The sequence below is a fragment of the Electrophorus electricus genome, chromosome 18, assembly GCF_041902795.1.
Source record: "Electrophorus electricus isolate QZ-2024a chromosome 18, ASM4190279v1, whole genome shotgun sequence".
Lineage (NCBI taxonomy): Eukaryota > Metazoa > Chordata > Actinopteri > Gymnotiformes > Gymnotidae > Electrophorus > Electrophorus electricus.
The window spans coordinates 8,733,221-8,754,760 of NC_137514.1; the positions used below are offsets into that span (position 1 = coordinate 8,733,221).

The 21,540-nt window shown below is 39.0% G+C and overlaps 4 protein-coding genes across 8 annotated transcripts; 3 read left to right on the top strand and 1 right to left on the bottom strand.

The window, feature by feature from the left end:
- Nucleotides 1-398: 398 nt before the first annotated feature.
- setdb2 (SET domain bifurcated histone lysine methyltransferase 2) lies at nucleotides 399-6,642 on the top strand. The gene is made up of 12 exons (XM_027009371.3): nucleotides 399-942; nucleotides 1,068-1,181; nucleotides 1,584-1,679; nucleotides 2,658-2,754; nucleotides 2,851-3,672; nucleotides 3,990-4,159; nucleotides 4,278-4,516; nucleotides 4,859-4,907; nucleotides 5,003-5,184; nucleotides 5,371-5,459; nucleotides 5,694-6,399; nucleotides 6,543-6,642. The coding sequence occupies exons 1-11, from the start codon at nucleotides 930-932 to the stop codon at nucleotides 5,809-5,811; spliced, it is 1,989 nt and encodes a 662-aa protein (XP_026865172.2). The 5' UTR covers nucleotides 399-929; the 3' UTR covers nucleotides 5,812-6,399; nucleotides 6,543-6,642.
- On the bottom strand, nucleotides 6,340-8,309 carry h2af1al (H2A histone family member 1a like). Of its 3 annotated transcripts, none has more exons than XM_081701147.1 (2): nucleotides 8,236-8,309; nucleotides 6,340-6,926 (listed from the first exon to the last, which is right to left on the bottom strand). In XM_081701147.1, the coding sequence occupies exon 2, from the start codon at nucleotides 6,915-6,917 to the stop codon at nucleotides 6,495-6,497; it is 423 nt and encodes a 140-aa protein (XP_081557273.1). In that variant the 5' UTR covers nucleotides 6,918-6,926; nucleotides 8,236-8,309; the 3' UTR covers nucleotides 6,340-6,494. The 3 variants fall into 3 exon arrangements, with proteins under 3 accessions (XP_081557273.1, XP_026865162.2, XP_026865154.2); XM_027009361.3 differs by lacking the exon at nucleotides 8,236-8,309 and adding an exon at nucleotides 7,059-7,193; XM_027009353.3 differs by lacking the exon at nucleotides 8,236-8,309 and adding an exon at nucleotides 7,059-7,152 and having other exon boundaries at nucleotides 6,340-6,931.
- Nucleotides 7,509-11,133, top strand: creg1 (cellular repressor of E1A-stimulated genes 1). 3 transcript variants are annotated; one of them, XM_027009341.3, is made up of 4 exons: nucleotides 7,523-7,862; nucleotides 9,235-9,354; nucleotides 9,911-10,109; nucleotides 10,584-11,133. In XM_027009341.3, coding segments are annotated over exons 1-4 (594 nt in total). In that variant the 5' UTR covers nucleotides 7,523-7,589; the 3' UTR covers nucleotides 10,586-11,133. The 3 variants fall into 3 exon arrangements, with proteins under 3 accessions (XP_081557272.1, XP_035390946.1, XP_026865142.2); XM_035535053.2 differs by having other exon boundaries at nucleotides 7,520-7,862; nucleotides 9,911-11,133; XM_081701146.1 differs by lacking the exon at nucleotides 9,235-9,354 and having other exon boundaries at nucleotides 7,509-7,862; nucleotides 9,911-11,133.
- A 450-nt stretch (nucleotides 11,134-11,583) lies between these two features.
- cd247 (CD247 molecule) lies at nucleotides 11,584-21,523 on the top strand. Its single transcript, XM_027009779.3, has 8 exons — nucleotides 11,584-11,860; nucleotides 19,335-19,432; nucleotides 19,840-19,884; nucleotides 19,967-20,041; nucleotides 20,279-20,308; nucleotides 20,495-20,548; nucleotides 20,743-20,766; nucleotides 20,880-21,523. Exons 1-8 carry the CDS (start codon nucleotides 11,797-11,799, stop codon nucleotides 20,946-20,948), a joined length of 459 nt encoding a protein of 152 aa, XP_026865580.1. The 5' UTR covers nucleotides 11,584-11,796; the 3' UTR covers nucleotides 20,949-21,523.
- Nucleotides 21,524-21,540: the final 17 nt, after the last annotated feature.

Here is a 21,540-nt window from a genome sequence, read left to right on the forward strand (position 1 = left end):
CAAGATATGATAGATTAGGGGAAATCGTTCACAAACGGTAACATGCAATTAAAATACATTCCATGTAGTGAAAAGGAAAGAAAAGCATGCAGTGTGAAGTTAAATTACGTTCAACTGCAAAACGTTTCCTCCTTAAATCTGTACCAGTGAATATAGTCTAGCCTAGTAGCCAAAATAGTATTTTAAGAAATTAAACGTGTATTTTACTAAATTGTGCGCCATATGTTTAAAATACTTTAACCTGTTATTGTGTAGATGTGCGAGTATCTTTATATATTTTTTATTTAGTTAATCAAATAATTTATTCTTTCGCGCAAGGTAGATTTTTCGTTCATTTATTGCTTTGGACTGACCTTAGGTAGAAACCAAAATATTGAATTGCATTGTGGGAAGGGATCGTGCTCGCTTCATTCAATAAAACAATCGAAACTGACTAGAAGTAGCTGCCTCAGCTCACTGGATGTAAAAGTGCTAGACATTTGTCCTTTTGTTATTTTAGGCCACGCTAGAGCACAAGTCGCAGTATGCTTTGGAATGTTGCATTTAATACAAGGACTATACAAATGACTGCAATATAGCTTACCATGACTTCCACATAAACACTGCTAACTTAAGTCATTAGCTAGCAAGCTAGCTGGCTATTTTGCTTGTTAATAGTTTTAGTTAGCTAGCCTAGCTCGGTAGGATACATACACAAGTTAGTCATCCAGCTTTTTCGGAGCACTAGCGTTTGATTTGATGCCATTGGTCTATGTCCCTTCGCTTTAGTTAGTATAGCAAACAGCTAGCTAGCGAGCTAGCTATGTATATCTTTAGCTAACTATTATGTTTATGTCGTAAACTAGCTAGCTAACTGGCAAGCCTAGCTATAACGTTAACTGAGAGAATAAGGTTTTGGTTGATACAGTACGATATTCCGTTAAATTGAGATGTCTGATGTTGGTAAGCTAAATTTTGTTCATTCGCTCTGGATGAATAACATGTTTGTACGAAAAGCTCATTTTGGTATGAAAATCGTTTTAGGTATAACATTTGTAGTAAAACAATAAGTGTAAATTGCATTACAGAGAACGCAAAGTCCTTTTGGTCTGAAGTGGATGTTGACTTGGCGTTTGAGGAACTACTGGAATTTCTCATATGTCTAAGAGATGCCATCAAAAATAACACAGCCTCAGACAAAGGTAAACAGATAGGCACAGCCACAACACTAACCAACGATAGAACTCATGTACAAAATGTAGGTAAAAATCATATTTATATATGTTGGTTATGATAACTTTACCCCCATATTATTACTGTCCCTTTTGTACACAGTAAATATTTTCACATATTCACCATTTCACACACTAACTTTATTTGACAGATGCATATCTTAGTACTATATGAATATTTTTGTTCTTAAGTACCATATATGTTGTGGCGCTATGATAGTTTTACCATACGTGCCAGTTCTATACTACATGTTTATTTTTCACTATTGTATGTGTGACATATGATTTATATAGCTGTTAAAAGACCTTTTAAAATATGAGAAATTGCCAGTTTTCAGACAGACACCGCTACTGTGATAAAACATTGTTTAGGGTACATCCAGGGCATGAATGTCATCCTGGCATCTGGGGTGTCACTTAATACAGTCTTGAAGAATGACTCCTTTGAAGAGGTGCTCATCAGTGAAGGTATACTCCTGTTGAACACTAAATGTGTATACATCTGTTTCAGACTGTTCCTACATCCACCAGATAGGGCTTACCCCCCCCCATTACTAGAAACATTAATCATTTATTAGAAACACTTTGTACGGCTAAGAGTGTAAGACTTTGGTTCAAATTAGACTATTTGTTTCCATACAGTTTGTTTTAGCAGTCTTCCAACTCAATTAGTGATCAGTTTCTAACCACGAGACTGCTGTTGGCTGTATATTTTGGAGCAGCATACCACTTTCAACCAAGCAGTGACATTAGCTCTGGCTAGGTTGTTCTACCTGGTACATTCGTACCTGCGCAACAGCCCTCCTATGACAGTATCACTGCTGTCTTTGCCAGCCGAACAATTTCTGGTGAGAAACTGACCGCTTATGGTTAGTGTAGAGAGCAGTTGACAAACTGCCCATTGCAACAGCTGCGATGAGCAATATAAGATAGGTGTGCCTAATTACTTTATTAGGCACACCTACCTTAGATTTCTCATCCCATCTGTTGTCCATGAATGTCAGGGTGAGGCAGGTGTTTTTAATCAAGTGGGTGAGTGTATGTGGCTTTGAAAGTGTCTCCTCCTCTTTTTTCTTAAGAGATTTTACAAAATAGTAAGTAAGGTAGAACTGAACTCTTTGCGAGTGTGTGTTTTGGTATAAGCAGATTATAAGAACCCTGTACATGTGTCAGTTTGAGGTTTTGGAATCTCTTCAGTGAGGTTTCCCACTGTAAGCCTGCACCTGCTTCTCCATTTGGTCCTTTCTGTTTCATATGGGATTTCTTTTGGTTCCACTGGCCCAACCTTAAAACTCAGTAATATCATACCACTGAAAAAATATACTGCTACACAATTCATATATGGAAAATCATGATTTATATTTAAACAACAGATTGAATGGGCTTCTAAGGTAAATAGGGATATCTTCTTAACGTCCCAGGCTCTTAATGTCACTTTTGTTATAGATATACTGACAGTGTCTGTGTCAGACTCTCACTATACTCAGCTGAAAATGAAGGATGGACCTGTACCAGAGGACATCTTAAACGAGGACAGCTCAAGGTTTAAACCCTATTGCAGTGCTTTGTTCTTGTTCTCTAGCTTTCATAGTCCTTTTTTTCTAATTTGACCAAACCTCTTGGTTGTGTTTTTATGCAGCGGTTCAAGGAACCTGGAATTCAGTTCGGACAACAGCCAGATGTCTTTAACCAGCAGAAATGATGCTGTGTTGTCAGGGAAATGTGACTTTTCGAACCACATGGTTCAACTGTCGCCACCCAGCCTTTCAGCGGACAACCACCTGGCACCCCTGTCGCCTGTCCAGGTTTCCTACCAGCAGCATGACTGCAGCCCATTCTGCCTCTCTCACCTGCTGCCTCACACGGACCGTTTTCCAGGTCAGAATCCCTTGAGAGTACCTCTTCTCTGTCACTTCCAGCGGCACTATGCAAAGGCCAGCCTATTTGTAGGGCAGGAGACAGAGCCCAAAGGGGAGGAGCTGGACTTGGAGGTGAACGTGTTCTACAAAGCCCCATGTGGGCGGAGCTTGCGTTGCATGGCCAACGTGCTTCAGTTCCTGCAGCAGACAGAGAGCCTTGGAATCCTACAGCCGTCGAACTTTAGCTTCGAGCCGCAGGTGCTGTTGGACCGCCAGGCTCAGCCTGGACCGTCTGGATTCACCCCTTCGCTTCCAGTAGCCATCTTGTTTGAAAGAGACATAAGCCGTGGGGCAGAGGTGGTGCCAGTTCCCCTGTGCAATGACGTGGACGGTGTCCGGCCGAAGGAATTTCGTTACCGTAAGGAGCGCTGGCCCCACGGCTGTTTTCTGAGCGTGTCCCCGTTTTTCTTGGCCTGCTGTGACTGCACAGACGACTGCGTGGACCCTCGGAGCTGCTCGTGCCTTCAGCTCTCTCTGAAGGCTGGGGCTGACCCAGGCCAGCTTTATGCTTATCAGCGGCTAGACGAGCCCTTGCACACAGGGTGAGAAATCTAATAGTGGTGGTTCGTCTGTTGACCTTCATTAAATGTGGTCATGGTGAAGAGCAAAAGTGTATGTGGTGGAGAATTTTGGAAGTGTGAAAGCTTGAAAGTACAACAGCACAACCCCCTAAAAAGGGTTCACCAGTAAAGTACATGCAGACCAATGTTACAGAATCAAGACAAAATCATACTTTTATTTAAAATCTCCTTGTTCTGCATATTGTTGTGCAGATTGGTGAATAAACAGCATTCTTGAATACATCATTGTTTACATGTATTACCTACTCTCACATAATGTCCATGTAACATTTTGACAGACTATATGAATGCGGCCCTTGGTGTGGATGCAATCGAAGTGGATGCCAGAACCGTGTGGTCCAGCGTGGACTCCATGTTCGTCTGCAGGTGTTTCGCACCTGCGACAAAGGGTGGGCTGTGCGCTGTCGTGATGACCTCGACAAAGGGACCTTTGTCTGTACTTATGCAGGTGTGTGTGTGTACAGTTGTGTGTTGTTTGAACAATTAAATCCTCTTTTGCCATTTTTTTTTTTTTACCATGGAATTGGAAACAAGTGTGTGTGGAACCCCACCCACTTCTCCCTAAGGTGTTGTCCTCAGGCTCGAACGGAGCTTAGAGGAGCCTGCGTCCTCTAGGAACCAGAAAGAGGAGCCAGTGTCTGATGATGAGGTGGAGGTGGTGGAGGAGTGGACCCTCCCTGCAGGGCAGCAAAAACCAGCAAGCGAGGCTCTGCACACCTCTCCTCCTCTCTACGTTCCTGTGATTCAGCGACCTGTTGATCAGCCCGCAGTGGTGCTAGATGGAGAGCGGGAACAACAGTGTTCAGTTAGTTACCCCTGCCTTCCATTTTAAACAAGCTCTTTTAATATCATTTAACAGTTGATCCAACAGTTTTACTCTTAGTGGGGGGGGGGGAATGAATCCTTAAACTGAATTTATGTATGATGGATGACCTTGTGGACTCCATACAAATCTTTCCCCGCAGCTCTGTGTGTTATTTAAGATTCTGAACACAATGTTTGATAGAGGTGCCAAAACCCAGTGTATGTAATGTATAGACACTTGTTTGTCTACAAAATGTTCTATATGTTCAGTTTCTCACTTGTCACTGCACTAGTAAAAGCCTCCCCTGTTTATAGTCAGCTTATGGACATATTTATGTTGCAGGATACACAGGAGGAAACAAACACCTGCTCACCTGATTCCAATAAAACAGGTGCAAAAATTAATGTCCAATCTCATGAAGATTGATGAAACTTACAAGCGGCACATTCATAATCCTGTAATTTTTGTTTGCATTTATGTTAAAAGACCGGGATGCTGAAGGAAAAGTAACAAGGAAGAAACTCCGGCTAGATGGTAACGAGGGAAAACGTGACCCCAGCTATGCAGACCAGACAGTTCCTATAAGACATGTACCGAAAGAGGCCTCTCAGGAACAAATGTATTACCTTGACGCTTCGAAAGAAGGAAACGTGGCAAGGTTTCTTAATGTAAGTATAACCTGATCTACAGGTGTAGTGCATGATTTATTTCCTGTAGATAATATAGTTCAGTATATCTGTTTAAGCTACTTTTCACAATTCTTGTGAAAGGAACTAGCATTTTTACAACATATGTTTAATACAACTGTTGAACCCCATAAACTATTTTTTTACCTTTTGTTTTTGACATTGCAGCATAGTTGCAATCCAAACCTTTTTGTCCAGAATGTCTTTGTTGATACCCATGATCCCAAATTTCCAACCATTGCCTTCTTTACATGCAGGTAAGATCCTCATGAATCTAGATTCAGCCCACCTCATAAATTAAGAACAAAACAGATTCTGTTCTTAATTCAAGAAGTTGGCTGAATCTCTAGTTTAGTCACCAAAGTACCCTTGCATGGCTCCTTACAGTTTTGTGTATTATTCTTGGATTAGTTTTCAAAAATGTCAATATTTAAATGCTGTATGAGCTGTGAAAGCTGCAAGTTGTCTGACCAGTTTCTGTGGTTTCTCAGACCTGTAAAGGCAGGAACTGAACTGACCTGGAACTACTCCTATAACCCAGGAAGCAACCCTGAGCATGAGGTGCCATGCCTGTGTGGTTATAACAGCTGCCAAGGTTGTGTCATCTGAGGATTGTGCAAGCACAGAGGCAGGTGTTGCATGTGCTACTGTGGCTCAGCTATGTGGGCAGAAAGACCAAATAAGCACAGGAAGCCTGTATAGCCCTCTTATGAAACCCCACCCCTATGGTGAAAACACTGAGGACAGGCCTAATCTTTCTTTAGATATGTGCAAACATCCAAGCTGTGTTATCATTAAAGTGGACTACTGTTCCCCACTGTAACTAAAGCAATGCTTTAAGAAGCTTTAACAGGTGCCATCGCTTATAGGAGCTGAAATAAACTTTTTTTTTATTTAAAAAAAAAAAAAAAATGCATGTGTCTAAGTTAATGTCAAATACAAACGCACGTAGAAAGTGGGTATATAGTAGGATGCCCTTGAGTTGATTATGAAAAGTTTTTCTGTAAGGGATATTAAGTCAGAAGTCAAAGAGCGCAGTGGTACGACTCGTCGTGGGGCTTTAATTCAGTAAAGACAAGTTCTGCGGAGGGATCCGGGGCCTCGATGAAGACAAAACGCTTTCCTCGGGGAGGAAATTCATAGTTCAAGGATCAAAACATGCGAACTCCAGTACAAAGTTTAAGACAGGCTTCAGTGGTAAGCCTGCCCTAGTGACCAGTCATAAGCCAAAAATACACTACTCAACGCTTTAATTTGTGTTTTTAAAAAAAGTGCAGATATTCAAAATAACTCTAAAACTCTTGAGATTGGATGTCTTTGCTACTGTTGGCTTCACGCAGAGTCTTGGTTTTCTTCGGGAGTAGTTGGGCCTGGATGTTTGGAAGAACACCTCCTTCAGAAATTGTGACTCCACCTAGAAGCGTGTTCAGCTCGTCGTCGTTCCTTACAGCCAGCTGGATGTGTCTGGGAGCGATGCGAAGCTTTTTGTTGTCCCTGCTCGCGTTTCCCGCCAGTTCCAGGACCTCTGCGCATAGGTACTCCAGAACGGCTGTAAGGTACACAGCTGCTCCGTTACCGATCCTGTGGGCATAGTTGCCCTTTCTCAGGAGGCGTGCGATACGACCAACTGGAAACTGAAGACCTGCCCTGACTGAACGAGACACAGGCAACTTGGTCTTGGCAGCTGCGATGGTTTTCTTTCCACGTCCAGACATGATGCAAATCTGTACTAACATTAATATAACATAAAATTAGTGTTTAGTGAGTTTTGCAACAGCATCACGAGTTAGAAACTAGCGCTAAAGACATAACCGTTAACCACACTGAACAATGTATAAATTCAGAGTGTGGGTTACCTTTCAGTAGTAGTTGAGCTGTACCGGGGCTGTTTAGCAAACCACATAAAGTTGATAGACGGCCGAGAATGTTTTATATTGTTAATTTATAATGAAATTCACCTGAGCAATCACTTTAGTTCAGCAGTTGGACGAGAATAGTTAATTAAAGCTAGTGGCAGGAGACTTTTAAAATGCATCAGCTAAATTAACTTAAGACTTTGAATTTAGGCCGAATTACACATTTAAATAAAAAAACAATAAAAATGTAAATGACATTTACAATTAAGTTGTTTTATTTATTTTTCTTCTTTAAACATATATGCCATGTGTTCCATATAATCTGCACAAATTTGTCGATGTGTAAAACATTCTGCGGAAACGTTTGCTGTGCTTTTTGTATAAGTCCGCAAGACATGCACAACGCAAACGCTGCTGTCACGTTATTGCATTGAAAGTGGATGGCAGGTCACCGAGTCACGTGACAACTAGTCATATGACCGCCGTGTACACAACATTAGCTTTGCGTGACGCGTGCAGTACAATTTTGGCATGACGGTAACGGAGTTCGTACTATGTTTGGTCTTTATGGCCATTTCAGCAAACCAGTTCAGAATCCCTCCACACGAAGAGGTGGCGAGGATGGCACGGTTTGTCATTAACCAGTGTGACTGGGCCTCGATGGCCACGATCTCCACGCATGACCCGGTGAAAGGACAGCCCTTCTCAAACGCTTTCGCAATCAGCGACGGGCCAGTGGGCTACGGGACGGGAACTCCATACATGTACCTTACACGTATGGAGATCTCCGTGCAGGATTTACAGGTGAGGACACAAAGCATCGTATTATCAAAGGAACAGAGCTAGACAGTTAGATACGATAATGTAGGCAGTGCTTCAGCAAGACGGCAGTCGCATGAAATGAAGTAAAACGATTCCATACTTCTTTTTTTTTTTGTAGAAATCTAAATGTTTGATACAAGATAGTCAGACTGTTCACACCACTGTATCGCGTGAAGGAAATGATTAGAAACTAATCCTCTAGCAGAATGCCATTTCTAACAAAGCCCACGATTTATTCAGAAAGATTGGCGAAAAGTACATTGGCCGTTGTGACCACCACACAAAGACCCACAAGTATGTGGACTGCCAGCCACATTTCAGAGTTCTATGTAAACATAAAATATATAGTGCATACCGTCTTTTGTACAAGCTGAGTTAGCTAAATGAGTTGGCTAAATTAGGCGGTGACCATGACGCAGCGGATTTTTCCCCTTAACTGGTATTATCTGCGCTCGCGTTACCAGAGCAACCGGCACGTAATTCACGTTACCCGCTGACATAAACAGCTTTTAGCATTTGTTACTTTAACTTTGTGTAGTAGTGCGGCTGCCCCCCCCCCCAAAAAAAAAACCCCGTAAGAGGATTGTAATATGTATTAGGTTCATTAAAATGTTTGTTAAAAATAATAATTAACCAATTAATGGGTTAATTACTAAGCCAATATATTTTGTGATGTAATTAAGAGTTAAGGTAATATTCCATTAACACTAAACGACTTTTTGGGAAATCGGGTTGCTGTGGTGGTTAATTAAAGTCTTGTGTGCAATATAAGTGCAGTATAAGCTTTTTCCTGCTCCTGTGATATATAAAACATAAGCCCACTGCAAAATGGCGAACTCGCGGTCCTGCAGTCCACAAATGCGTGTGCACGCAAGGAATGCGAGGTTGTAGGGTGCCCCACTTTTCATTACGACAATCAAAGGTATACGCGACCTTTAGCGAGGACATCAATGATGCGGGCTCAGAAACGGTCTATTATAAAACATTCCGTGCAATACAGGACCACTCGAGTGCATGATTTTGTCAGGCACTCTGAGTTTAATGGCAGAAAAGAAAATATTTAAATGCGAGTTTAATGCATTAAATGCTGTTAATTTATTATTAGCTAATAAGTAGGGCAAGCGCTACAGTCAAAACAGCAGGCAGCATCAAGCAACTGCGATATGTGAGACTTTGAGGAGTACCAAGAGGCTTAGGTGCCATTTGGGATTAGGCGATTGAAGAGCCAACAGGCTGCAAATGACTCCTGGGTCTAATTGAAGTCATTCTATATAGTCTTTGAAACAGTGTTATTGTGCATTATTGTGAAGTGCTGAAAAGGACTCCACAACAAGTCAGAATGTGTGTTCCACAGGTGAATCCCCAGGCCTCCATGTCTGTGTCGCTGGCCCAGACTCCCTTCTGTAAGCATCGTGGCTATGACCCACAGAGCCCCCTGTGTGCACATATCATCCTTTCTGGCTCCGTGGAAGAGGTAAAAAAAAAAAAAAAAAAAAGAGAAGGAAAACATACCCAGTTTTTAAACAGCCATAATTCGAAACCAGCTCTTACATTGCTGTCCTGCTTTTAGGGTTGCCAAAGATACTGTTGCACTTTTTACAAGCTTTCCCAGGACCTCTAGACATTCTGATGTCTCACATCAAAGTGACGACCACAAGGGTTAATACTAATGCTCTTGAGTCTCTGATTATACTTTTCTTTCCTATTCATTTATAATATCTGTAGTGTATTTTATCACAGGTTAGAGTAGTGATTCATATTAACGGGCATTGCAAAGTTACTTCCTGTACAAGCAACAAATTCAAAGTTATTAAGTACATATCTGTAAAGTAAGGCTGTAGATTAATTGCAACATGAAAATGACACCACATGAACACCAGCAAGCCTGCATTTACTGAAGTGGTTTAAAAACTTTTTTTTTTTAAAACAAAATCCACAAAACTGGTTAGGATCAAGATTCCATATGTTTTTAAAATCCAGATGGGTTGTGTGATTGTCACCTACCAGAACTCCATCTGTATTGTGTTTAGGTGAACGGGACAGAGGCTGATGTAGCAAAGAAAGTGCTCTTCAGTAGGCATCCTGAGATGAGTGACTGGCCAGTGGACCACAACTGGTTCTTTGCTAAAATGAACATCACCCAGGTTTGGGTGCTGGACTACTTTGGCGGTGTGAAGATGGTGTCGCCTGAGGACTATTATAAGGCTACTCCATATAAGAAGCACCATTGTAAGTGAATTCCTGTTATTGAAAGGATTTGTTGTCCACTTGGACATCCTAGTGGCAGATCAGCTACACTGAAATTGTTTATGCTTTAAAAAGAGAGGTCTCCATGCTGGCAGTGTAACCTTGATTTTATACATACCCAGTGTGAAGGGCTTGTCACTACCAAAGCTTTTATTTACATCATCCTTTTATTTATGCCACTGGTCACTACAGTATGGTATTACACCAGTATTGCAAAATAATCATGAGTTAGCAAAATTTGACAATATTTCTCTCAACCAGACATAATATAGTATGTATTCTGCCTAAACGCCAGTCATTTCAATCTTGTCTTTATTGCAACACCCCATATATACTCCACTGCTTGCTCATATCTACAGATGGTCGATATAATTAAAATATTCTTATTACATTTGTAATGTTTCATTTCACAGTTTTGTGTCTACATGTTAAACCCAACTTCTTTTTTTTAACTAGGACTTGTTGTTCAGCAGTCCTGATTAAGAAGACTTCAATAGATCAGTGGGTCTTTTCAGAAGTGGCTCCCATTAAGGGCACAGTATTTGGTTAAATGTGTGCTTTTTTCAGTTTGAGTAATGTACTTGCATTTTACTGAAGGCTCTGTGAAGTACATGAGCAAATGGTATTTTTATACATATGTTTTATATGCATATATATTTTTAAACAATGCAATTTAATGCAATTCCAACTTTAGCAAGAATTTGATACGTATTTGTACACGTATAGGGCTAACATGGTTGGCCTTAATCCTAATATGTTTGTTCAACTGGATAAGTTGACCTGTGATCAATTTTTTGCATTTTGTATGTGATTCTTTTTCTAGCAAGACTTTGCATTATGCCTCATTTGGTGTTTATAGATCTAGCAACGTCTGTTTCATTCAGTGACTCTGGTTTTCTTACAGATTCTCACATGTATTTTTGTTTAAAAAAGTGTTAGAGTGAAAATGTTTGTCAGACTGGGACAGCAGGTGTATTGGAATAAAGTTTTAACTGATTCAGATAAACCACACTGTCGTGTTTTGTTTTGTTTTCTTTTACATGTATTATACGCCTTTAATCAGCACGGAGAAGCCATTTTGTTGGTGGCGATGAGTAAAAGTTCACTGTCGTGGGTCGCTGCTCTGTGCTGCACCATACCTTTACCATATTTTCACATAGTGTAGTTCACAGGCAATGAAAGTGGAGTAAGCTTTTTAAACTCTACAAAAGGAAAAGGTTTAAAGGTGTGAAGGCTGCGTAGGGAGACCCCTCAGCTGCTTTGCTCTTCTCGTGACCCTTGTTGCTCACAATGTCGGCTACCCTCCCTTCCAGTGCCATCTCACAACAGCACAGGAGGGGCTCAGAAAGCAGGCCACAAACCTTTAGGCAGCCATGTCGTGTGGAGGTGGGGGTGGGGTGGGGTGGGGGGGGGGCATCTGCATTACCAGGTGGAGCTCAGAGGAGCCACTTCCTGTCACTAGACGGAGCTCAGAGCTTCAAAGAGGCTGTCACGTCACCGAAGCTTACCACACAACAGAGTACAGAAGTTATTCGCCATCGCTCCCCTGCACCTGAGCACCTAAACATCTAATTTTGGACTATCCGTGGTAGGACTGTTCATGCTAAAAATACTGTTCTGGACAACTAGTGCAGACATTGACTGTAGTGGGGATATCTGACTCGGAAGCATGAGGCTTCAAAAGGCCTGCGTGTTAGTGCTACTGATCACTCAGATTTCTCTAGTCTCAGCAGGTAAGACCTTTTGTTTGCTATTGCCACTGGTAAAAAAAAAAATTTGCTTCCTTTTGGTTTTATCTAAATTGTTATTTAGTTTTACCTTTCCTCAGTATGAGATTTATTAAAAAGTGCAGAAAAGAAATAGAAGCAGGGTTAATGGGCTCCTTTACTGTGACGCTCAAGACAGCCATCTTTGTTGAAATTCAGCTGGTGTCTGTTGAACGTTTAAAAAAAGATTATCCAATTTGATCTAAAAAATCAAGAAAATGGACAAATGTGTTCTTTTTTCATGTCAATAATTAGGACAGAGATGAAACCTCTCAACACCGTCATGTTTAAACCTATACTTGAATGCATTTGCTTCTTTTTTTTGGTTGGTTTTGCGTGTAAAAGCAATTAGAGCCTTGTCAAGTAGTTTGTGAGGGCCTTGACTCTTTCTGATGGCCAAATTAAGACATCTTGTGTTGTTTATGAATGGATATGCACTTGTGTTTGAATTTCTGGAGGTTATCTTGAAATTGTTTTCTTTCTTTTCCTCTAACAACCTATTTAGAATTTTGCATCTAATAGGGAAATACATTCAAAATGAATTGATTAAACCCTACAATATCTTTTTATTTTATTTAATTTTTTTGCGAAGTACATTGCAATGATTACTGTGTCTGACAACTCCAGCTGTTTCAAATCTCAATCTTTGGAGTGTTGTTGCTTTTTGTATATAAACAATCATCTTTTGGGTGTAAAATAGTCAAACGTAGATTAGGTATGCAATTTTTATGAACGCCACAAAATGTAATACGTTTACTGATCTTAACAACATAATTATTGTGCATTATGAACTTGTGTAAACTGAAAATTAAATATTTTGAATAGATAATTCAACTAAGATTCATGTTGAAGGGATTTTATGTTTTCGCTCCCCCAATAAGACCCATCAGTTATATACATTCAGTTTTATTTTCAGCCCTGACTGCTTAGGAGCAGCACTAAATCTGTATACATATTCTCAAACTTTTCTCAGTGTCTTTCTTAAACTTGCACAAGTAATACAGATTATTACACTTTTTTAATGATTGCCTTAATTGGTTAATGTGTAACATTATGTCTCATGCCAAAGTACCTTGTCTCTAAAATGGATGTGTAAATCTACAAATAGTACTTTATTGTGATTGTGTAATAATAACACTAAAGTTGTTATTATTATTATTATTATTATTATTATTATTATTATCAGTATCATTGACAGTTAGACTCACTGACACAGTGGCATGGTCAAAATGTTCTTTCTGAAAATGCACAACTCCCCTTTCTAATTGAAATGTATTTGTTCATATACAGATTAATACTAGAAGAGTAGGAGTAGCTCAGTGGTTAGGTCCATGACTTGTAATTGGAAGGTTGCTTGTTCAAGCCCCACCACTGCCAAGTTGCCACCGTTGGGCCCCTGAGCAAGGCCCTTAACCCTCAGTTGCTCAAGTTGTACTCAATCATAATTGTAAGTCGCTTTGGATAAAAAGCGTCAGCTAAATGTAAATTTACAAGAACTTCAGGGGACTGAGAGGTGTTTACATGTGTCAATAGCTGCTTTAAGCTATTGCCCACTTTCAGAGAATGCCAAGTCAAAAAAAAGAGAGAACCTATTTCATTTCTTATATGACATTCTAAAAATCCTTTCGTTTTTGTCTGGAAGGTCACAGAACAGAACCACAAAACACATTTTATATTCTAGCAAAATGTGTACAGAGTAGATTAAACAGATGCAGCAATACAAACATCTACACCTATGTTGCAGGTCTAAACATGAATTTGGCTATATATGTACTTGATGATGGTTGGTAGCGCATATTGAAGTTTTGAATGGCTATTTGTTCAGGATTACTTTCATGCAAAAAATAAAACGTAAACAAATAAAATGAATATGAGAAAATTACACTGAACCCAATTTAACCAAATGGGTCCTAGCATTCTTTCGCACATAGCAAACTCTTTGAACGGCTAACTAAAACTACAGAAATTGTGACACAGTGATGCAGTGCTTTTGCAAACCATGAAGCTCCCCAATTATAAACCACAGTAGCATAATAAGAAACAAAAGCTTTGGAATCTTTAGTCACAGTCATCCGTGCTCTCTGCTTCAAACTGCATCACTGTTGGGACTATTTGTGTTGCTGTGTCCAGAGAAAGCCCGCTAAGTGACACTTTCCACCTGATCTGAGGCCAGTCTTGAGGTTTCTCATAAATGGTGCAGGATAGGCTTTGGGTAGAAGAAGCTGGTCGTGGATTAGCCTTAAGACAAGACCTCTACTGTCCTTACTCACAGAGGAACTCTGTAGGAGGGCTCTTTTTCCATCTGCAACCATGAATAAAACATGTATTGAGCTGGTGTTACTGCTATCTTAAAAGAAAAGGTCAATCACAAATATGGGAATCATGTTTCTACAGGGGTTTGAAAAGGTATGCACCTCTGTCAGAATTATAAGACATGTTTCCAGTCAATGTTTATTTTCAACACACACACACACACAACACACACACACACACACACACACACACACACACACACACACACACAGACAGAGAAAGAAAGAAAGAAAGAAAGAGAGAGAGACAGGGTAAGATAAATTACACGCGTAATGCATAGCTGGTTTTTTTTTTTTTTCCAGTAGTTTTCCGATAATAGATTTTTGCTTGCAAATATTTTTGGTAGATGATCAACATAGTAATGGAAACATCAGATCAACAAGGGTTTGCCATCTGAAATGACTACTCCTTAATAAAAATAACGAAACACAAAAACCCCAGAAAATGAATGCACATTGCTTACCTTTAAGATTAACCCTACAAAGGTCCTGCTAGCAACACAAATGATGTGTGTAGATGTCCTTGACATAATATGGCAACCCGATAATGTTTAAAGAAATACACATGAGGAAGAGGGGAGAGCGATTAAAAATCTTTCTTGATGGCCTAAAAACAATCACAGGATCTACTTTAAGTTTTCAATTTAAGTGATCAACTTAATTCGTAGCATTAGCATTAAAACTGATAATCATGAATCCATTGCTATCAGTTACAAAATCCAGTGGTACAAACCATTTCAGTATAGTCACAGAGATAGATGGGTGGACGAAAGCTTGATATGTCTTTGGCCACTTTTTTTTCCGCAGCAGAAAGGGTTTTAAGATACTCAAAGAAAGGTCTAGCAGAATGGCGATGTGAATGTGATTAATCCATTCTGCAATAAATATTACTGGCTTAATATTTTTTTCATATGTAAAACAGAATGCCAAATATGACAGTAGCGACTCTGAAGATAAAAGAAAGTCAGATGCCCTATTAGTGATGTATTTATATCCTATATCATTTTAAATGCTGTTTTTTTGTACTTGTAGATCATTTAAAATACAGTGTAAAATAGCAATACCAGTGTGACTTGCATAATTTCCTTCATGTACTCATCCTCTGTGCCAATTACACGACAGAGCTGTCTTTCTATTAATATCTTTCTAAGTTTCCTATATTTAGGAAAATGTCATTTTTGATCTGTGGGTGTTGCAATGTCAGTTTACAGTCAATGACATCATTCAATTTTCATTTTCTATAAATCACCCTCAGTTTATGTTAAAATTCCAACAGTATGATGATCAATGTCTCAGAAACAGATATAAGAAGGAGAAAAAGTCTTCATACCAAAGGTCACACCTCTTGGACAGACCTCATCAGATTTCATATTATTCTTGATTCTGGTTATTTTTCACAAATATATGGGTTTTAAAGTTGCAAAGTGCACTGTTCAAAAGAACAAAAATGACAAAAGAACAAAAATGGTAATTTTTCATTTTACACACACATTTTAATAAAACTAACCATCCAAATATGATCAAAATCCAACAAATTGGAATAATGGTCTAAATATGTTAAACTAATAGTCTAAATATGCAAAACTTAAATTAACTTAGCTAATTACATGCATAACAATAACCAAATGTTTCAAAATTGTCTTTGTACATGTGGTAAAGGCACATATGAAGATGATGAACATGAACGTGAAAGCCACTGAGCTTCCTGTGTCTGATAGGAGACCTATCTAAAGTAGCCTCACCAAATGAGAAAGCTCACATAAAATGACATTATGGTGGTTTCCTCATACATGCTCCCATCTCGCTCCTCTACCTCAGCATCTCAGTAGCTCTGACAGTGAGAAGAAACTACTGTGAATGCACAAGTAAAGAGCCTTGAGCCAGTATGGCAGTCTAAAAGCATTTCCTTTTAAAGCTGTTTTCTAAAGTTGTTTATGTTACTTTTTGTCGTACGTTAAGATGGTCTCTCAAAAGTAATAAAATCATTTAAAAAATGTTATTGCGACATGGTATTTGCTTCTGGTGGGGCATTCAACATCCTACAACAAAAGCATTCTGACACCAGTGAGGTTTATGAGGCTGAATCTTGGCACAAGAACTTTAACAGGTGCAGTTAATTATTGAAACCCTTTAAATCTTTTTAACTTAAACTGAAGTGCTGATAATTAGTGACCATTTAAAATTCCAATCACGTGAAAACGCAACATTTTAAGGTTGACATAAAAAAGTTATATTTTCTTATTAAATTATTCTTACAGATAACCCACAAAATTATTTATTATAAAGTATCTAATTTCAGTAGTACCCCTTAATAATGAAATTCTTATACATTTTCATTTACATTTACGGCATTTGGCAGATGCTCTTATCCAGAGCGACTAACAAAAGTGCTTTGTCATTTACCCATAGCCAGCGTCCTAGCCAGTACAGTAGGTTAGAGTATAAGATACCATTGAACTAGAATACTGTTGAAATACAGGAATCAATACTGATGCCTAGAAGTGCAAAACACATAAGCTCTATAACACACAACATTAAGTACAATAAACAATGAAAGTACAATATACCCTACAGTAATAGCTGTCATTCAGTATTGTATGCCACTGTTTTTCTGTTCCCCTACGTGGGTTTAACAAGTTTAGACGTATAAGCATTATTTGCTCTTAAGGCTTCTTGAAAAAGGTTAAGTTAACCACACCAGTAGACCACTGTGGTTGGTTGAAAGGAAGGTATAATCTTGACCACAACCTATACAGACAGAGCCATCCCAAGCAAAGCGATGCAAAACACAGCAAGTCAGTCAAAAGTGCACCTACAGCTAATGATCATGTGGACCTGTCAGTGACATTACATGTAACGATCACAAGGTATGTTTAAACAACCAAACTAAGACACAGGTGATGGCCTGCATTCTGGAACCCTTCCGTGCATGCCACATGTGGCCGCATGATAGTCTATCAGGGTGGACGGTGAGGAAGCTTATCAGTTCAGTGCAACATTGCCAGACCTGTCACAGAAGGAATCAGCTCTTCATGGACAAGGACAGATAAGGGTGAAACCACAGACACGCCAGTGGTGCACCTTCATAGATCAGGTCAGAAAAGTGGGAGTAGGGCTGCTCACATGAAAGAAGATATCTGACATCAAGGTGTGGTTTGGTAATCGTGTTGCTGCATTGCATAATATACATAGCTCTGACTACGATTGCCATAGAAGAACTAGACTGTGGCTTGTGTCTCTGAAAAAGCATCTGAGCACACAGCTTGTTGTGCCCTGCAGCCTTCCTACTCTAATATAACACACTCAGTCCAATGCAGAGTCCTCACAAGCATCTTATGCAGCCAGGAGCACAGGAATAGGGATCTGAACTCTGGAGGGAGATAGATCTTTAAGAGCAGACTTGCGTATACCTGACATCAATTGTCTATGATGGCACAGTCAGTTTGGCTCTTTCAAGATGCTGCTAAAGAAACTCCTTTGTATCCTGAATACTTTCTCCAACAATGCAAATGTTGCTAACTGGAAGCAACTACCGTATCGTTTTATGTAGCTGTTATTTTTGGGAGAACTATTTAATGTAGTGGCAGGTGTGTAAAAAAGATGTAATGTTCACAAGTACCATTAATATCATAAAATACGCTTAAATGTAGACTGGACCAAATTCTGTATCTCATTCTTGAATCTTCCTTATTCATTCTCCTCTGTAATTAAATCACAAATAAATTATGGTTGTTGGATACCCAGATGTAATCAGATCTGAAAATGGATCTTTAGGGACGTTTTAAGGAAGCTGATGGTAGGTTTGTGTGATAGGGACAAGACAGAATGAGGAAGCAGACTCTGGAATCCTCAATGCACAAATGCATATAGTCATTCCAGCCTGCTTTACGTATTTTCCATATTTTCCATGTGTTTGTTCAGACAAAGAATAAATGTATGATTATACACTTATATACAACTAAAAGGTAGGGACCTCTCACACACAAAATGTAAAAATTACATAAATTAATAAATAAAAAAATCGATAAAACACAAAACAAACATCTAAGACGTCACAGGTTACAACTTTTTCCAATGACACTGCTGTGGAAAAAGAGACTATATATATTTACTGTGGTAGCAGCAACAACAACAACAACACAGACCTAGACAAATCATCTTAATAACTTCACAAGATTGTTATCTGTGCATGAGCAGTAAGTCACACCTTTTGAAGACCCTTTTTATGCTCTGCATCGTGTGACACTGCTATCTTCAAAAATTCACCTTCATGTGAGCGTAGGTGTATGTTGTAAATATGTCCCACATGAGCCTTCCTCCTCCTTCCTACCCTCTCTCTCTGTCTCTCAAACACACACACACACACACACATACACACACACAGTCAGTTACACCAGCTTACCTCGGAGAGAGCGATGCAGCTGAGGAAACCACTGAACTAGAAACTGTGAGTCTCACCAACCGCAAAAGAGTTGGTGGATCTTACACACCACTTACACATGCTTGAACCTTGCCTGTGTGTGAGTCAGGTTGTGCCACATTTCATGGGTATATTGTGTATACATTAATGGATTTAATTATGTTTACTGTCTGTTTGAAAGCAGCTCCTATTCCATGTTGATATTTAAGAAATAAGGAGTAAAGAAAAAATTATCTTGTTTAATTTCGAGGAGGAATATTTTAAGTGTTTGCCCACAGATAAAAAGCAAAACAAACAAAACTAATTCTATCACATATATTCTTGCATACAGTCATACACTTAACGCGTGCCAGTTTACAAAACAGGCAGTGTAGGCACTGGTCTATGGGCCCCGCCTCTTTTAGAGGCCCTGTGACAGTGGATTAAAAAAATCGTATTAGGAGATAATTAGATTTCGACTGCCTAGGGGCCTCCACAGGGTTTATTATTAACTGCATTTAACCTTGAATTACAAAATCACATTCCAAAATACTCATGGAGAATTAATTTGTAGTTTTATAGTCAGAATTTCTAGTTTGTTGTATAACACACCCACACAACAAAAGTTCTTCATATATGAATATATAATGTTTAACAGTTTTAGTTTATGCAATTGAGAGAGTAAAATATCATGATTATTGAAAACTTGTGTGATTGCTCTTTCTCACAGAGGGGAACTTTCTCTACGACCCCAAATTCTGCTACATCCTAGATGTGTTCCTCTTAAGCTATGGCATCATAATCACGGGCCTGTTTCTGCGGGAGAGAGTGAGTTCACACTCCTTTACCAATATATTCTTTTCAAAAATATACACCTTAGAACAGCTTTCTAACATTTTCAAATATTCATCTGACACACTGATTTTTCTTTTCCAGTTTCACTGAAAATTTAAAACAATAGTGGAAGATGTTAGGCTAACACCTACATTAGCATCTTTGTTTTCTTATGTCAGTGAGACTATGCACATTTCCAAAATATTTTTGTTAGTAGATCTATAGATTGCAAAAGTTGTTATTTGACTTGGTCAGTAGCCTTATTATTTATGGACAAGTCAGAAGCCTTTGACTGATACTCAAAAAAACAAATCCAGACATTAAGCTACAGGAGCTAAATTAGATTAATATAGAATAAAACAAATTACCTACATTTGAGTATTTTTGTTTTTTTTTACCAGTACAGGAAGCCAAAAACTAAAAGTCTGGATGATTCTGACTATCAGGTAAGTATTTTCCACTCCTAGACATCAGACTAACTGCTGTGTTCATTGCAAGCCGTTAATCATATTTTATATAATTTTTAAGGTACTAAGAGAGGGAAACCAAATCACTTATGACAGATTGAGACAGAGAGATGCTGAAGGTGGACGTGCCCATGGGGTGAGTGGGTTGAAATAGTTTTTCACTGATTGAACGGTTAACCTGAATGCCATTTTGCTATCCAACATCAGAGTGTGTGTGTGTGTGTGTGTATATATATATATATATATATATATATATATATATATATATATATATATATATATAATGCATGTGACAGTCAAACTGAATTTTAGTACCAATTTCTAACTGAAGAATCCAACTATGTTGATATTCACTCTGTGTTACTACATACAGCGTCGCAGACCGCAAGAGGACACATACACGGTAAGGACCCCTCTCAACAGTTCATTACCGTAACCTTTTCTAATTGTGAGACAGTTGCGAGAATGTGAGGGGGGGAGGGAGGAAAAACAAACAAAAAAAGATTTCCTGGTATTGGCTACTACATAAACACATTTCACACAGGTTTAACTGAAAACCTTATTAATGTGTTAACGTTTTCATTTACAGCCTCTGCAGAAAAAGCCAGAGGACCCATACAGAGAGATCCAAGTTAAGAAGGATGTACGTTTGATTTCTCAAATTTTCTGAACATTAGTTGAATTGTTTAATGCCCATAATACTAGAATGACTGTGGAATGGTTTGCTGAAACTGAGAGTTTAGAAAGTTGGGGATTTAGAATATGCAGACAGACATTTCCAACAGGGTGTTTGGGAAAACATATTTAGAGTAACGGGCATTTTATTGCTCTCCACAGCGTCGACAGGATCAGGTGTACCAGGTGAGCAAATGCCATGTTCTCACTATCCCACTTTTATTGGAACAGGAAAAATTATATTTAAAACAAAATATGGCTTAATAATGAATATAATTTTTTTTCGCTGTCTACCCCAGGGTCTGAGTTCTGCTTCTAAGGACACCTACGATTCTCTGCACATGCAACCTCTGCCTCCACGTCGCTAACATGTTAAGCAGTGTTCATTTGTAACAAGTTCAATCTTGCATTCCAAGTTTCACTGCTGAAGAATGTGGAGTCTCTTACTTACCTGTATAATAAATCAATCCCCAATTTACTGTTACTTCGAAAACACCATTTAGCTTTGTCCGTTCAGTTGTATTGAGTTGATTTGAGACTTCTGGTAATGTATGGACAACAAAGATGAGAATGTCTACTACCATGTGGAAGAAATCGACTGATGTTAGAATTCTAAACTGCCCCTCAAAGCATTTTTTTCAACTTATCTAATTCAGTAATGTTTTTAACAGATCAACTTCAAAACGAATTTTAAGCAACTTTGCAACTGTACTTAAATGTTGAAAACAGAAAAAAATATGTATACCAATACATGCTTGAGTAGAACAGCTTCTTACAGCTCATGTAGCAGAATGTCAGGGGCGGCGCTGTTCTGGTTTCATGTGGTCTATGGCAACCCATATGACAACATATCTAGCAAAACCAATGTATGAGCACCAACAAAGGAGGGCATGAAAAGGTTTCCATTTAGCTCTAGCCGTAGTGTGTGCACACACCAATCAGCTACTGTGCTGTGATGAG